General features: G+C 42.4%; 1 protein-coding gene across 1 annotated transcript in view; it reads left to right on the forward strand.

Moving 5' to 3' along the window:
* PPA2 (inorganic pyrophosphatase 2) overlaps nucleotides 1-17,754 on the forward strand; it is a 360,440-nt gene that overhangs the window by 281,265 nt on the left and 61,421 nt on the right. Inside the window, exon 10 of the mRNA XM_085641413.1 lies at nucleotides 4,616-4,685. Coding sequence (XP_085497539.1) covers nucleotides 4,616-4,685 — 70 coding nt within the window. The remainder of the gene's footprint in view (nucleotides 1-4,615; nucleotides 4,686-17,754) is intronic.

The raw sequence follows: 17,754 nt of genomic DNA on the forward strand, positions 1-17,754 counted from the left end.
GGACCCAAAACGTGTGCTCTCCTTTTATCTGGACCGCACAAAACAGTTCCGGGTGGACGACCAACTCTTTGTTGGCTACGTGGGCGCTAAGAAGGGACGGGCGATGCACAAGCGAACCATCTCTCGGTGCGTCGTTTTGTGCATTAAGGTCTGTAATTCCTTGGCTAAGAAGGATCCTCCTGTGGGGCTGAGGGCCCATTCCATTGCGGCTACTACTGCCTTGGGACGGGGAGTCCCTCTGCAGGACATTTGTCAGGCAGCAACGTGGGCCTCGCTATACACGTTTGCCAAGCATTACTGCCTGGACAGCCAAGTCCGGAGAGACTGCTTCTTTGGCCGTTCCGTTCTCGAGGACTTCCTGGTGTGATCTTGGTTCGCAGACCCACCACCGGGGTTGGTATTGCTGGGGTATCTATTCTAAGGTAAGGAATCTAACTAACGTGTTTCTTTCAGATGAGCAAGTTACTTACCTTCGGTATTGATATATCTGTAAGAAACATTAGTTAGTTAGATTCCTTACTGCCCCACCCATCCTCCCCGTTCTGCCAACTGATATCTAGGGTTAAGGTCATCCCTTTCAGTGCCCTAGTTTCATGGCACCAGTGTCGGTTTCTTGCATGGCTCTGCGTTCCTGGCGCAGAAAGCTATGTACAGAACTGATGTCAGCGCGCGAGGGCGGCGTCTAAGTACTCCGTCATCCCGGCGATCACGACGACGGACGCGGAGTCGCAGATGACGCCTACTGACGCGCAAGGGTACTGCTGACGAAAAATCTTTCCGGATACAGCCTGACGCCTGGGGATATTTTAAGATAAGGAATCTAACTAACTAATGTTTCTTACAGATATATTGTTACCGAAGGTAAGTAACTTGTTCGTTAATATCTCATGAGCAAAATAAACTATGACTTACCTATACAGTTGCTTAAATAAACTCCTCAAGGAGTATGTGCTGCCTATAAAACAAAGATGGTCCCCATACTGTCAGGCCATGTTGATTACTGTATGAGAGAGTGCAGGACCTATAGGTGAAATGGCTCTTTTTCTTTTGGAATCTTCTGGATTTGACTTCTCGTCATTCCCAGTTTTCCAGAACTAAATGCAACCATGTGTTGACCTGGAAAGAGGGTCTTTACAATTGATAATCTGTAAGCCTAGAGGATGCACACAGCTTTCCTTCCTTACATACTCTGACATATCTGTGAGGGGGAAATATCCTTCAAGTGGGTTGGGGCCAGATGGTCATGGTCACAATGAATTTCCCTAGACACCTGGAGATGTAGAAAACGCATAGCTTATTTAAAGTCTCCAGGTCAAAGTATGAGCTAGTGAGTGAAAGGAAACTGTAATCTGATTTCTTGAGGTCCCTCAGCAGTACCCAGTGAAGTTACTCATGTTCCAGGCAGGGTTCTTTTACTAACATTGTTAGGTTGGAGTATCATTCGTTGACCGGCTTCATACCTTGATACAGGATCGACTTTTGTTGTGCGGCCCAAATTGAAGTGCCGCTTGGGACTTATACATGACCCGGACGAGAAAGATATGTATATTAGCTCCAATGCTAAACATGATAAAACAAATATAGAAGAACTCAAGACAAGAAATGATTCACCAAAAGGCAACAAAACTTGTTAGATGGATTACATTATTCGCCCTGAGAAAGTTCACTTTAAGTGGACAAAAGGCGTTGGCTGATTGGTTACACCATTGGCTGTTCGATGACACCATTAAAGAAAAGAAAGATTATCTATGGATTACGTCTAACTATGTGGATTGGTCTCTTTTGAATATTGTTCTTTCGGTGCACCACGTATATATGCATATTTCTATCATCCGTTGACTGATGACGACTGACGGGGAGGATAACTTCCTAGTCTTACTAACGACTGACAGGGAGGATATCTTTTGGACAAAACTGCTGTGGTTGAGTAAAGCCTCAAATTCAAAGAAGTTCTGCTCTTACAGTATAAATAACTCAAACATTTCAGAAGTTGAATGCGTAATTTACTTTTTTTTTTAAACCTGAACATTCAGGAGATCACACAAATTGAAGTAAATAAAAAGCATGATAAGAAATGAATAAATGTAGAAACAGCTGGACATTGAACAGCTATGACAGCTAAACAATGTGGTCAAGGGAAGCTGCATCACGAAGACTGTAAAACCCACTCTCGTATGGAATGTAAGGTTATGAAAATGATCGTGGAGAAGCGCTGTGTTGGAGCACCAGGATCTAATGGGGTGCCCTAAGCAATTTATAAGACCAACCTGGAGTTCTGGGCGGCCCAACTGACTGGTGTTTATAATTCCATCCCCCACAACGAATTGATACTAAACTATTGGAGGGGCTTAGTTCTAAAGTCAATATATAGAGGTGGAGACAGGTCAGCAACAGAGAATTTCAGGTTAATTTAGATAACGAAGCCGAACATTTTGCTCCCTTACTGCTACAAGGATTGACAACCTGGGCCAAGGAGATAATACCGTTAAATCAAACATGCTTTTCCCAAGGTGTAGGTACCTCCACAAAAATGTTACTGTCTTCACTTGCCATTGATCATCAAGTGAGGAAAAAAGAGCTGTAATTATTCTTTGTATATTTCAAAGCTGCATTCAACTGTGTGCAGCGCGAGAAACTGTAGGGAAAACTAGACAACCGGAAAATACCACTGTAGTTATTAAGGCAGATCCAAATGTTGTATACCAACACCTGAGTACGGATCCAAATAGGAGCAGGCACACGAATATCAAGCAAAATCAACACATACGCTGGTATGAAGCAGGGTTGCATGTTGACCACCAAATTATTTAACAGATCGGACACTGCAGCTGAACAGCGTCAACTCTCACTCTCCAAAACTAGGTTCTTGTAAGCAATTAAACCTGCTCTACACCGTTGATCTGGTATTAATCAGCCAAACAAAGGTGGCTCGCTGGAGACTGATAGACTCCTTAAAACTTATATGTAAAAAAAAAAAAGCAGCATGGAAGTAAACCTTGCAAAGACCAAGAGGATAGTAGTGGGTAAGAAACGAAAAAAAAATGAAAAAGAGGTTTCTGGGTGGCACCAAAATTGATACAGCGGGTGACTATAAGTACTTGGAGGTACTGATTGACTCCAGAGGCTCATACATAGCCCAACTGTGTCAACAAACAATAAAAGGCATAACGCTAATGAAAGCCTCCCAAACACGTTATGAATCACTGAAGGACCATCCCTACTTCCCATCTTGAAAGTAGTAGCTGCTAAACTGCTCCCCGCGCTGACGTAGGGCAGTGAAGCATTACGTGGGAGCGACACAAAGTCCTTGGACTCCGTAGTAGCTAAAATCTACAGATATATATTTGCTCTTCCAAAAAAAAGCGTGCCCAGCGCAGATATGAATGCAACTTGGTATTGTAAACCAAACAATAGTAAGGTAGTGCACATTTGTGAAGGTCTGCCACAGACAAAAAACCTACACAGAGAGTTCCATAAATCAATACCTACGGCAAGAAATAAGCAAAAGAGCCGTCGACGCACAAACAAGAACTTACTTGGGACACTTCTTTTATAAACTAAAAATAAGTCCTTTCCGGGACCTTACATGCACAAATTCAATGTTGAAAAAAACACTAACCAAAATCATTGCTGTTAGGAGCATACTGAAGAGAGTTTTTGTAAAACCATTGTGTTTTGTCCGACTACTTGAATAGGCTAAACTGTATACCAGCAAAGCTGCTTAGCATTGATGCCACCAAATCCAACAAATGGCCATGGTAGGTCACTTTCTAGGAAGAAGTGCTCTCACACCTAAAGGCATGAATTAATGTGTGGCTGTAGTTCTCTGTGTATATTGGTATCCTAGGGGTACTCCCAGGCCTAAAATGCAATAGAAAGTTTAGGAGGAGGTTAACAGTAATTGGACTGGGTGGCACATTTTTTATGGCATGCACGTGAGCTTCAGCGCACACATATGCGCAATGTCACCATTTTCTTAGTTGATGTCAGGCAGTGGGCAGTATTCACCTGGGCTAGGTAGGAGAGAGTGAGCTTCCACTGGCTGGCTGACTCGAGCCAGACGGCTCAGTGGCAAAGACTCTCATTGCAGATGCTGGTTACTCAGCCCAACCTAATCTGCACTGCCAAACCCAGTAGCTCCATGGGCCAAGGTATCAGTGCAGCAGGTGCAGTGACACCAGTAGTATGAGTCACTCACTGTGTACCCCAGTGACTGCCAGCAGTGTTGCTGGACTCAGCTGCTGGCTGTCGTTGCAACCAGGTCTCCATGGCCCCAGTCAATGTCTAGCCGCTAGGGCTGAAGCATGCTTTCTCAATGCCAGGGACTATAGCAGCAAGATAAATGACATTGGCACAGATGGGAAATCTGCAAATCATGTGTAGATTGTACTGCTAATTTTCAAACTCTGTGAGTATAATTTCCAGAATTAGCAGTATTTTGGAAATGTGAGTTTCCTGTAGATTTGGACTGTGCCTGGCCACTAGATTTTTATACCAGGTGCGTGTTTGGTGGGGTCTTATACTTTTTTTTGCTGTTTCCGATGTATTTTATCCATAATTGCACTTTCACTATTTTCTTTTTCCTTCTCTTCCTTTTACATTTTCATGCTTCCAGCAAAAACACAGCCTCGCGGGACAGCCCCTTCTGGTGCAGTGAAGATGATGCCCGGGCCCTTGTCCAATGTGTAAGTGTTTATGTAATATTGTTAAAAAGGCAAATGAGGCTAGTATTTCTGTACCCAGGCCACAACCTCTCCAGTATGTTTACCACGTGGATTACTTTTTCCTTGGGGTTCGTCCCCTCTCCTTATTCTTTTTGGCCTTGCTCCTCCATTTCTCCCTCAATTTATCGATCTTCCGCGTTCATCTTTTCTTCTGAAAAGTATGGCCTACCTTCTCAGTAGCTCTTCTTTTCGGTACCTTTACTACTTTGGCTTGCTATCTAGCCTACGTATTTATCACTTTCCCCTCCCTCCCTCTCTCTGTCATCTTTATTCCACCTTTCTGTTGCTTCCTCAACCCCGATATCCACCCTCCTTTCTTAATCAAGCATTGTGTATCTCTTTCTACACGTTTCACTCTATCATTCGAGGTCGGTAAACAGATTGCCATTTAAATGGGTAATAGTAACACTTATTATTTACGGCACTTAGAAATTAAAGAACAGCTGTATCAACTATAGAAAGATGACATAATGAAGATAATAGCAAGATGAAACTTGAAGAATAGATTTAATTCCGATCTTACATAAACATGTTGATACATATCTGTTCCACAGTAGGAGCATATCAAAGAGTGCCAAATTTGAAATTTAAAAGTAAAACATATGAAAAAGTGTCACTTTCGATTTATAAAATTACATCTTTAACTCAAAGCGACGGGCCTTATTGTTATTACTGTTGAGTAGCACGTGTATTTGCATAATCTAAAATATGTCTTAGCAGTCATGATCAGCTTGGGCCAGAGTTCGGCCTGTGGAATAGCGCACTAGCTCGTGAGCGACACTGATAAAAACAAACTGGCATGATAAACGTATTTGTCAATCTTTTATGAACTGGCCAAAAAAAGCCAGTGGATTGGAGTGTCCCTGAAGTGACATGAGCGTAATCCCCCATCTTGTTGGAGCACTAACAGGAATTCTCCTCCGTCGAGGTAATACATTTCAACCAAAAGCAAATGAAGACATTTCAAACGTAGAAATATGCCTCCTATCCTTTGGTACCTTTTAGAGGGAACTGTTTTTTCCACAAATTTCTTTGAGTTTTAAATATTTCCATTAAAGATTTTTAACACAAACGAAGGTTTTATGTGCACATGATTTTCAAAGGAAAAATTGATGGACAGAATGTTGAAGAATGGCAAACATCCACTACCAGTATAGAGATATGGGCCTTAATCCATTGTGTTTTTTTGCTCCCTATGCAATTCCAGCTTAAACCCAGCCATATGCAAATCAGTCTTGACCCTGCGCCCAATGGGAACAGTCCAGCCTGAACTGCCAAGCCAGTTCCTCCCTGGACTGGAAACAAGCAACCTGGGACTGGTTTTGGGATTTCACCGCTCATCAGGCAGGCTAGCTTTGAGTCCAGTGGCATGGAGAGCACGGCACCCACGTCTGGGCATACCTATCCCACTTGGGGTGACGATGGATTAAACCCAGATCTTTATGACTGTGAGTGAATATTTGCATTGTCCTGCATTCCGGTTATTCTTTGATCCTTTTGCTCATGATTTTTAAAGGGCATCATTCATATGAAAATTAGATGATGTTCATAGCATAATCAAACTTTACATTTTCTATGATAGTTTGAGTTAATACAGCATAACCCTTGGCTGTTCTCGTGTCACTTTTTTTAGACAGTGATGAAGGTGGATACCTGCAAAGCTTGCCTTGCAGCTGTTGAAAACTAAAGGAACAAGCATGGTCAGTCCTTCTCTATAACCAGAGACGACACCAAAAATATGAATTATGGACCTACTGCATCTCTTCTCTCTGATCAGATGCCCCAAGGCTCCCTGTGACTTGAGGTGGCCCTCTTTGAGCCTCTGGTCTCACGTGGCTTAAGATGTCTTGACTGTGAGGTGTCATGGCTTGGTTGGTATGCCTTACCCCTTTGGCCCTTCTCGCACCTGCAGGGTGGTCGGGGTTCAGCTTTTTAGGAACTCCCACTGCGCTGGACCATCAGTTGACTGGTGGTCGGCGGTGCTTTTAGATGAGACAACAAGTGATGGTTCCTCCACTTAATTAAAGCTACTAGCTGCCTGTGCTTTTATCCCTCCTTGCCCATGGACAGGGTAAAAAGTGGTTCAATTAGGCAACCTCCTATACTGGGATGAGTTAGTGAATATTGTTCACCCATGACCCTTGAACAAGGTGAGGGGAGAACAGGGCAATAATACATCCAACCACTCTTGGACAAGGCAGAGGATTGTTTTTCAATCTTCCCTGACCACCCTTTGTCAAACCTGGGCGAACCATAACGACTCAAACACCTCTTTCACCCCTTGGGCAAGGCAGGGATCATTTTAAACCCCTTACCCAATTTCTTTTTTTAATGCTCCTGATATTATTAAACTGGGGACATTTTTTTTAATGCAAGCCCCCTGCGGTCCTACAGCTAAGGTGGAGGGACACACCTACCCCCACCCTCTATTCTTGTGCAAGACCTAATGGCAAAAATAGCAAAATTATTCAACCACCCTCCTTGGGTGGGAGGAGTGTTCTTTCCCACTCCCCTAGCCCATATTGTTCAGACCCACTCCCTTTTGCAAGTCAGTAGGCAATCATACAATCCTGTGCCTTTGTGCAAGGCAGGGGATTTGTTCCTCAGTGTTCTGCCTCCCCATACTTGCACAAGTCATTGATGGAAGAGGGGCTATATCCATGCCTCCCATTCTTCAGCAAGGAGAGCGGGAAGGGGTCTGCGAGGACATGAGGGACAAACAGATAGCACAAAGGGACACAGCTTGGAATACAGTGACAAAGTGCTAGAGATAGAGAAAGAATAACAGCTGGACAGGGGCATGGAGAGCGAGAGGGACAGTAAAAAAAAAAAGGCTAGAGTCGGAGACAGACCAATCTGTGAGGGTGGGGAATCCTAGTCGGGCACCAAGACTGAGGGAGAAGCAGATGGACGGGGCAGAATGACATGGGTGGAGACAGACGTACAAGGCCAGATGAGCAGAGACAGATGGTAAGGATTGGAGACCAAGGACAGGGATAGGAACAGAGGGACATGAATGGGGTACAGAGAGGAGGGCATGAACTGAAAATAGAGACCTAAACAGTTGAAGAAGGGCATCGAAAACGGCCATCAATATATACCCACAAACCCACCATCAGACACCTATGGATGTATGACGTTACAATGCAAACTACTACAATGCATACTTTTGCAATGCATTTTTACAACGCAAGTTCCATTACAACGCATGCTATAACAATGCAAGCCATTACATCGCATGCACCATTACAACGTAATTTACTATTCTAACACCGCCGGGTGCTTACCACAGGAAAGGTGATGGTCAGTGTTGTAATGGCATGCGTTGTAATAGGATGCGTTGTAATGGTACTTGCATTGTATTGGCTGCGTTGTAAAGGCATTGTGTTGTAATGGATGTTTCCCGACACCAACACACCCATTATTTTACACCCATATATCCACCATCATACAGCTAAGTACCCGCCTTGAAACCCTCACCATCATATATCCACTATCACATGGCCATAAATCCACCGATATATGTTCACAGCCACCATCACACATCCACCATCAGAACCCACCCACACACACCATCATACATTCCCACACCACTATGCCCTTTAAGCCCACATCATAGGCCCACAAAACCCCCATCATTAGCCAACACTCTTGCCATCATATGACAGTTCACTCACTATTAACCACACTCTCACATCCATTATCAGATATCCACACAACCAAATCATATGTCAACACATATATCATTATACAACTAGTCATCCACCACCACACACCCACCCACCATTTTGCACCCACACATCTACCATCAGATGATCGTTTACCCACCATTTTGGGCCAACTCGTTCACATTATGCAGCCACTCACCTACCACATCACTGTGGTGTTTTGTTCTGGTATTTCCTTTATGTTCATGGTACACTCACGTAGATGTTCCAGGTATGTCAGTTAAGCTGTGCTGTACTGTGGTGTTGGTGGTCGTTTCTCAGCATCATGAATAAAGTATGCTGAACTCTTCTCCTGTGCCAACCTGAGTGGCTTTGTACCTTTACAATCGCCCACAAACATCAGCCATTATATGTGCACACACCCACTTTACACACTTACAATCCTATTTCAAAACACCCATCATCATACAGCCTCATGATAAACGTCAAGTTAAGCTAATCTCCCAAATTACCTTGCTAACTCACCTTAACTCTGACTCCACCATACACTTTGTACTTTTGAACACAGAAAGTAACAGAGTGACTGTTAGACCTGTCATCTTTAGAGTGATCTTCTCCCAAAAGTTTTGCCTGCTTTCCTCCTGTTTTTACTGTATATTTGTGTTGGCAATAGGACTCTGAGCACTTTACCACAGCTGACCAGTGCTAAAGTGCATGTGCTTCTCCTCTAAACATTGTGACATTGGTATACACGATCAGTGTAATACCATATACCCTGGGCCTGTAATCTAAATGCTACTAGTGGGTCTGCAACACTTGTTGTGCCACCCAGTTGTGTAGCCTTTCAAACCAGTCTCAGGCCTGCCATTGCAAGGCCTGTGTGTGCAGATTCCTACCACTTCGCCTTGGCATTTAAAACTAGTTGCCAAGCCTTAAACTCCCTTTGTATTACACATAAGCCATCCCTAAGGTAGGCCATTGGCAGCCCTATGGGAAGGGTGCTGTGTAACTAAAAAGAGAATATGTATTTTTAAATTTTACTTGTCATGGTAGGGGCAGCTAAATTAGTTTCTCAAAACTGTGAAGCCTACTTGTCTAATAGGCTAGCATTGGGAATTCCTTAATACACTTTTAAGCCGTAATTCTAGATTAGAAAGGAGAAACTGCATCACGTTTCATATCTTTGGAATGGTAATGATAAATCCTCTTTACTGGTAAATTTGGGTTTAACATTACTATTTTAGAAATGCCTCTTTTAGAAAGTGGACAATTCTCTGCTCTTACTGCTCTGTCTGTGCCTTGCTGACTGTCTCCAGTACACGTCTGTGGTGGGTGACAGCTACATTTTGTGCATTCCCTCTAGACAGCCACAAACAAAGGAAGTGTGGGTGTGACAGAGAACTCATCTGCATTCATATGCATTCTGATAGCTATTCCTGGGTAGGAAGAGAGGGTGGGAGCTGATATTTGCACCTGAATAGTCAGTGTCCTGTTTCCCACACAAAGGGCTGATTACTCCCTTCTGATAATCTGGAGCCAGGGCTGGGAAGAAAGCGGAACCTGTGCACTTCAAGGGCATGCTTTGAAGTCACCCCCACTTCAAAGACACAACTGCGTATAAGTACTGTGCCTCTGATCCTGCCAAGACAGTACACAACTGGACCTGTGAAGAACTCTGCCAGCAGTAAAGACTACTGTGCTAGTAGGATTTCCACTCTGCTTGACTGCTGTTCTGGAAGAACTTGCTTTGCTGCGCTGCTGCCTGCTGATCTCTGCCCTGCTGAGGACAAGGACTGAACCCATCTCACTTGAACACAGACTTACTCCAACAGTTTTCTGGGTTGCCCCCTGTGCTAAAGTTGTCGGCTATCAAAGACTTCCTTCCACTCTGCATCAGCACCTGGGCTCTGCCATCTGTGAGTCCTGCCCTGCCAAGTGGTGCCAATCCAGTTGTGGGCCCTTGAACGCTGATATCTGCTGTCCAGAACCATCAAAAACGACGCAGTGATGACTGCACCGATTGGAACCGCCGCATTGCCCTTCGATGCCGACGCAGGAGCTAATCGACGTCGCTTCGACGGACTGCGGGGCTCAACAACGACGCACTGCCTGCATCAAAAAGGGGTTCATCGACGAAGCCTTCATTGCCTACGCAGATCAGAACCGCTGCATCAAGTCTTCGCCGTAGTTGCTTGCTCCATTCAATGTACTTTTTTAGCAGGCCCTGCGTGAGTCCTGTAGCTGGCCTGCCCTCTATCGCAGTCGGTCTGAACTTTGGATTCACCCCGGTCCAGTGGGACCTCAAGTAACCCCTAAGTGTTGTTTGCTTCCAAGCACTACTTTTTGATTTATTCTTTAAAAATTCATAACACCGGTTCTCCTAATTGAATTTTTGTCATTTTGGTCTTGCTTTACTCATAAAAGTATCATCTGTTTTTCTAACCCAGTGTGGAGTATTTTTGTGGTGATTTCATTGTGTTACTCTGAGTGTGTGTGTTGCACAAATACTTTACACATTGCCTCTTTAGATAAGCCTGACTGCTCTGTGCCTAGCTACCAGAGGGTGAGCACAGGTTATCTTTTAGTGTGCATCTAGCTTACCCTGCCTAGAATGGTGGTTCCGGCTTGTACAGGGTTCACACTCTTTCAACCAGCTCTAACAGTGACCAAGGTAAAATGTTATAAACTACATGTCTTGTAATTATACATTGACTGAATCCACATTTTAAAAAGCAACACTATAAATTGCCGCAATGCAGCACCTAAAGTACAATCACTAACTAGAATCTAAGAAGAATGTGAAAATGTATCATCACTCATGCCCGGTTGATGTACACTAAACAACATCCATCATATTTTCACACACAGAATTCCACATTTCAAAATATCCAGTCTGTGGAATTTCAAGTTTGCAAATGACATAAAAATTACACAAGGACAGAACCAAGTTCTAAACCATAACAGAATTTGAAACAACATATATATTTAACTCTATGGTGTATGTTATAACCAACAATAACACCTTATCACAAAAAGACAATGTCCAAGATGTCCTCAATGTTAGTCGCCCCATTAATAAAATATGAAATTATGTTCCTGCTCAAAATATCAATATTCCACAATTGCCATTTGAATCCATTGCTGCTCCAGTGACAATCACACAGTTATACTAACACTTTTACACTCGTATATATGCTCTCACATTCACATCTCATTTCCTCCTTTCTCAAATCATGCTGGGGTGAGTCTAAGGTTGGGTTTAGGTGTAGAATTAGGTCAAGCCGGTACCTTCAGTTTTTCTTTTCATGTCTTTTTATGTTTTATGGGGTAGCCACTGTCAATGTATTAATGAACCTTAAATTGCCTTTTAATTCTGTGTGTATGTGGAAAATGAAGTAGAAATTGAGTTCATGGATTTTTAATATAACACAAAAGCTTAAACAAGGTAAATTCACCAGTCAACGTACCAGTGTAACCAGTGTTCACGGAAGGGTTTTTACTGAAGAATCGTGATTGTGCGGCCTTAAGATCCCTGCAGACAAAGAACTAGCTATATCTTTCCACTGCACTTGCACTGGAGCTCGGCATTTCTGTAAGCTTCCTGGACTGTGATTTCTTTTTTTTTTTAAAAGAGATTTATTTCTTTATGCGTTTTCATTTAGCGCAAAGCAGACCATGTTGGCATCAGCTTTATTTTGCAACTTCTTTATAGTTCTGCCCAGAAGGTTTTGCTTCTGCTTGGCGTGTTTCTTTCTGGATTCCTGATTTTATTTACTGCTAGCACTTGTCTGTATGTGCTTTTCCACCACTGCCCTTGGACGGTGATGAAACACCATTTTTAGGTCTGGCCTGAGCCAGCGCATGCGATGCGCCGTGAGACATTTAGTAAACAGGGCTTTTAAAAGTGCGACCTCACGCTTTTTGCTGGCATTCTGCCTGCGTTCACGTGCACAGGCATGAGCAGAGGCACCATATGGCTTTCCTCTCGCTCGGCCAAGCGCGCGCGCCTTGCTTCAATGCCCCTCCCCCACCACAGAGCGCGTCTTGCAGCTTATTTTTTTATTTTTTAAACTTTGAGCGCGAGGCGTGCGCCCGGCCAATGCTGGTTTTACATTGCTTTATTTATATGCATTTGATTAACACTGTGAGATGTAAATACTGTGTTCCCATGTCTTCACGTGAGAGCCAGTGATGCACTTGGTCGAAAGCAATTAACTCTCTCTCCATTACATTGCTGAAGGCGTCAAATAATAAGGAACATCTGGATCAATATTTGTAACAGGAACTTGCGAACAGGTGGGTCCTGTACATTAGTGCCTGCTTTAAAATACAGGCTTACCCTGCCCCAAAAACAGGAACTCCTGCTTGCTGTTCGCCTCCTTCGAAACTTCAGGTTCTATGAAGGGAATGTCGCCTAATCCCTTGCACCACCCCAGCACCTTTTATGCAGCTAGCTCTCAAAATACAGATGCGGCATATTAGAATGGCATTAAAATGGCAGATTGTTTTCGGGGCCTGTAGCTGTTAATTTGAATTGAATTGAATGGAATTGAAATTAAATTTATAAAGCGCAGCATATACCCGAAGGCGTCTTGGCGCTATGCATGATCTGAGAGCATACAGAGACATGAAGAAGGCCGTAATCAAATTTAAAAGTTTAGGCGGTTTGTGGAAACAGCCAGGTTTGCATGCTACCTCCGCCTATTTACTCTTCTGTACTATCATTTTCTTTCATTGCTACTATGTTTAACCGGTATGCTAATTAATAATAATACAATTTATATGAAGTCAAGAACATATATCTGCATGTGCTTTCTTTGTGAATGGGTGTAAAGAACTACTCTACGCTCATGTGAATGATCGTGCAAGATGATGACACTGTAAATGTGATGCACTAGCACGTTAGCAAGCTGAAGTACAACAAGCCATAACAACCACACCAATGACTACCTCTTTGTTTTCTAAAGAGAACATCTGGCTTGACCCTGCTTGTGGTAGTGGTCAGGGTAAAGATAAAGGGAGCAATATTTCACAATACTCTATGAAGCACTGTGCCTATGAAAACAAATATTGTCAATGGCAGTCGGCTTGCTTCTAAGTAAAGATCAGCAAAATGAATTGGTATTGCTATTATTTGTTTTTCATTTACTGAGTTAGTCTTAAGAGCTAACAGGCTTCTCACATCTTGCTCAAAACTCCGCCTGTCCCTTTTTCCCATCCACCTCCTTCACTTCAGCTCATCTGTAGCTCTGTCACACATCCCTATTCATGTTTTATTATATTTTTTTGTAAATGCTCAAGCTTTTCCTAGTGAGTGTGCTGCTGCTGCACTGCTATTCAGCCGCTCGATTCTTGCTCTGTCCTTCGGCCCCTCAACAAATCGGTCGCTCCACCAGCCCCTCACATACTAAATCTATTTCTTACATGTCTTTGTGGAGCAACCGGTGGGTGCTCACTTCTGCTTGAGCCTGCTGTAAGCATTCTTCAAATGGCAAATGACACATACAGTTAATTTCAGATTGTCTGCAGTGCTTTACGGCACATACGCATGCACCGGCGGCCTTCTTGGGATGTCTTTCTTTGTGAAAATGCCACTTGAATATTTCCATAACAAACATTTGCAATGCAATAGGTCTCGCATGTTTTTTTAGAGTTAGAGCTATTGGCGTTGTAATGGAAATGTTTTTTTTAACTTTTGTGGTTTGGAGTGAAGTGGATGTATGTGATGGCAATTTTATGTTTTACAATAAATCTAAAAAGAAGCGCGCTGATGGTTGGATGTGGTGTATGGGGCATGTGAGCATATGTAAATATATTGTGAACACTGGTCCAAAGTGAGGTGACCTGGTGTGCAAAATAATGATGGACTAGGGTGCGGCCAGTGGTTGAGAATAATTCAAGCATTCCATTTATCACTTTTTTGTATGTCAGTTACAGATTTAAATTAGATCATAACATAGTGTAAACGGTTACTGTACCTGCTGCAGAGCACAGCAGGTAACTTTTAGGCAGAAGTTCTTGTCTTTGTTAGATAGCTCAGTAGGTTAATGTATACCTATGTTATATGAAAATTAGAGGTTCCCACTTTGATAAAGTAGGTCAAAGGTTTGTCCAACCACTGTGAATGGCTGCATGTAACTTGCAAGTTGTATGTTAAATCCTTGCTGGTGGCAATTCAAGATTTCCTTCCTCATCAGTTCATAAAAATAATTCCCTAAAATTTGTGTAGTAATTAAAAATAATTTTCAGTGCCAAAAAGCAATACAGTTTGCATTGTGCTATTTGAATGACCTTTATAAATGTAATGACAAACTAGTCCAAGATACCTTACACACAGAGAGAATGTACATATGCTACAGACATGTAGTGCATGTATGTAATTGAATACAAATAATTTCCACTGAATGCACTTGCTACTTCCTGTCCTGGTACATTTGTCTGGAAGGAGGATACACTCAATGGTTTTCAGGTACAGCATCAAAGTAAAGTTATTCATACTGACAACACATTAGCAATCCTTTAGTATAAAAATATAATGATGATATGTTTCTCTGTTTTTCCATGCCTAATTTTGTCTTCCAGCATAATATTTCTCTGTGATCTGGAGCACGCCTGATTAAAGCTATGCAGTCTCTTTTACTGAAGCATGGCTTATATTAAATTTTTGCAGAAACAGAACCGTAAATAACCGGAGCATTGCTACCCCTACATCTTACGAGGATGAAGGTTAGCCTGCACGGTGGCTTTAATATCTGACACAATCACTGCTGTTGTGTTGTCACAAGTTTATTTGTTAGCTAGGTTAGGATAACATAGGCAGTCCTGTTGTCAGCAGAGCAACCTCGGAGTGGATGGTGCGGGCAACCAAGGCACAGGGAGACAATCGTAACATAAATTAAAGTTCAGGGTCCCGACGGTGATCTCGGAGCGGTGGTGGGGGTGGGCAAACAAGGGGCAGGAAACACACCTAACGTAAATTCTGGGCTTTCAGTAACTTTCAGCCATGCTGAATAGCAGATGTGCTGTTGACATCATGGCTAAAAGACATTCACATTGACAAAGCCAAAAGCTTGGGCATTGCCGTGACCATTTGGCTTTGCCAATGCTTGTTTTATGTTGATAACATTACTTTGCCAATAGGTCTCGCTTTTGGGACCTTATAAGTATTTAGTTATGCAGCACAATATCCTTTGTGCAACAACATCAACTGTTGTATGGCTAAAGACTTATAAGGTCCCAAAAGCGAGACCTATTGGCTATGCCAATGCTTGTTGCACAGGTCACCGTGCACAACACCTGCTTGTGTTGAATAGTGAATAGACGTAAGGTCTTACGTTTCTCTAAAGAGGCGAGAGAACGCGCGTATTGTTTATAAAGACTACTTACAGCTCCAGGCGCGCGCCTTCCACGCTTATCTATCAAGTGCTGTAGCTGTTCGGCCACTTCGTGATTCCGGCCGCAGTTTCCTCACGTCACGAATCCTATTTGTTCTGAGAGGAAGCGAGTGCTGAGCGACCCTCTGCAGGTTGCGTGTCAGGGGCTTGAGTGGAAGTGAACTCCACCGCTAGTCCATTGTCTCGTTTTTACTACCGTTTCTCAAAATTAGGTCTGCTTAATATTACCTTTTCATTGACGAATGCCTATGATGAAAGTGCCGTGCCACTGCGGGCTGTCGCACTTCCCGCTTTTTCTACACCTAAAATGTAGATATTCAGGCTACATTTTAAAGTGCCTATTAACTAGCCTGTTCTTTTATAGCTGGAGAGAACACACTATAGGCCTCACCAGGGAAATATGAACACTGTGAAAAGCAAATATGATGGGATAAATGTGAGATGAGTCAGGGCGGACAGTCCAGAAAGCTAAAACCATGCCTATTTTGAACTATATCCCTAATACATGGAGGAAGATGTAGTCTGACCTGACGTCCACATGGCAGCCATTTATTTTTTCTTGTTCAGTTTAGTGTTTTCATTCATTAAAGTTATCCGAAACGACCAGAAAATCAGTACACAGCATGTCCTGTTTGAATCTAGGCTGACAGTTCGAAATAATATGTTGAAATACGTTTAGTTTGAAATAAATAGTTGAGCTATTTAGCTCGAAATTCCAAAATATCTATAGGGAAAGTGCTTACTAAAATAGTTCGAAATGGGAATCTTTGTATTAAAAAAATATTTTTTCTATCAGTATCCTTAAAATGATGTTCTCATACGTTTGAAATAATACGCTTTTTAATAGTCTTTTATTTAATGTTTTTGCAGTCTTGACTTGACCATAAACTCGTCGTTGGCGATTACCTTGTCTTGCCATTGCTTCATCTTGCTAGGTTTACTATTCTAACTAATGTTCTCGGCACAATTGTAAACATGCTGCAACGGTTAGTTGTGGTACTGTTCAAAGATCGATAGCCAAAACTTTTTTTAACTACATCTTTTTCAAAATATAAGTTTCAAACTAAATGCTTTTTAAGTTACATGCCAAATAGCATTAATCATAATGTAAAAAGATACATTAAATAGTAAGTGAGCAATGAATTGCTGCAACTCTTTCATAGTGGGAAGTTTTTAATGGCAAGGAGTTTGTGCAAGCTTGGGTCGGGAAAAGACGAAAAAAACACAGAATATAAACATAATGTTCAATATCATCCTCAAATCTGAATGAAAAGTTCCTTCTCCTCCAGCTTCCATTCATGCTTCATATATGCCTGTTGCTGCTGTCCATATGACTATATTCATCACCGGGTCTTGTGTGCGAACCTCTTCCTTCCATCTCTTCTATTATCAACAGCAATGCCTCCACCAATCATGACACTAACTTCACTTTCCAAAACTTCCAGATAGATAAAGACATCATCTTCACAAATATCCCATTTCACAATATCGGTACAAATGGAAATCTTATCCCTATTCAATATCTTGCAATCTGATACTCCTACTGTGTTGGAGAACACCTGAACATCTCAACACAACACCTTTACAGGACCAAACCACCTTGCACCTCCTTTAGCAGCATCATTATGTTGTTTGTTAACATGAACCCACTCAGCTACCATAATCCTTACAAAACGACTATATCCTCTCATACAATCTTGCTATTTCCTCATTCTGTCCTGCTATCTTTCCACTTTGTTTCTAATTTCCTCCTCAGAACTTTCTCCTAACGGAGCCCTTCTCCCAAGTAACCAGCAAGGCACCAACAATAGTTGATGGCTTCCAACATCTCAAAAGGTGAAACCACACTTACTCATTCGGCGTTGACATATACACCAACAATGTAGCTTAATGAATATAATAATATAATTTGTATAGCGCATAGTTACTTCAGACGAAGTGTCCCAAAGCTGAAGATCTAGCTCCAAG

This window comes from Triturus cristatus, chromosome 2_2, assembly GCF_964204655.1.
Source record: "Triturus cristatus chromosome 2_2, aTriCri1.1, whole genome shotgun sequence".
In the NCBI taxonomy this organism is placed as follows: domain Eukaryota; kingdom Metazoa; phylum Chordata; class Amphibia; order Caudata; family Salamandridae; genus Triturus; species Triturus cristatus.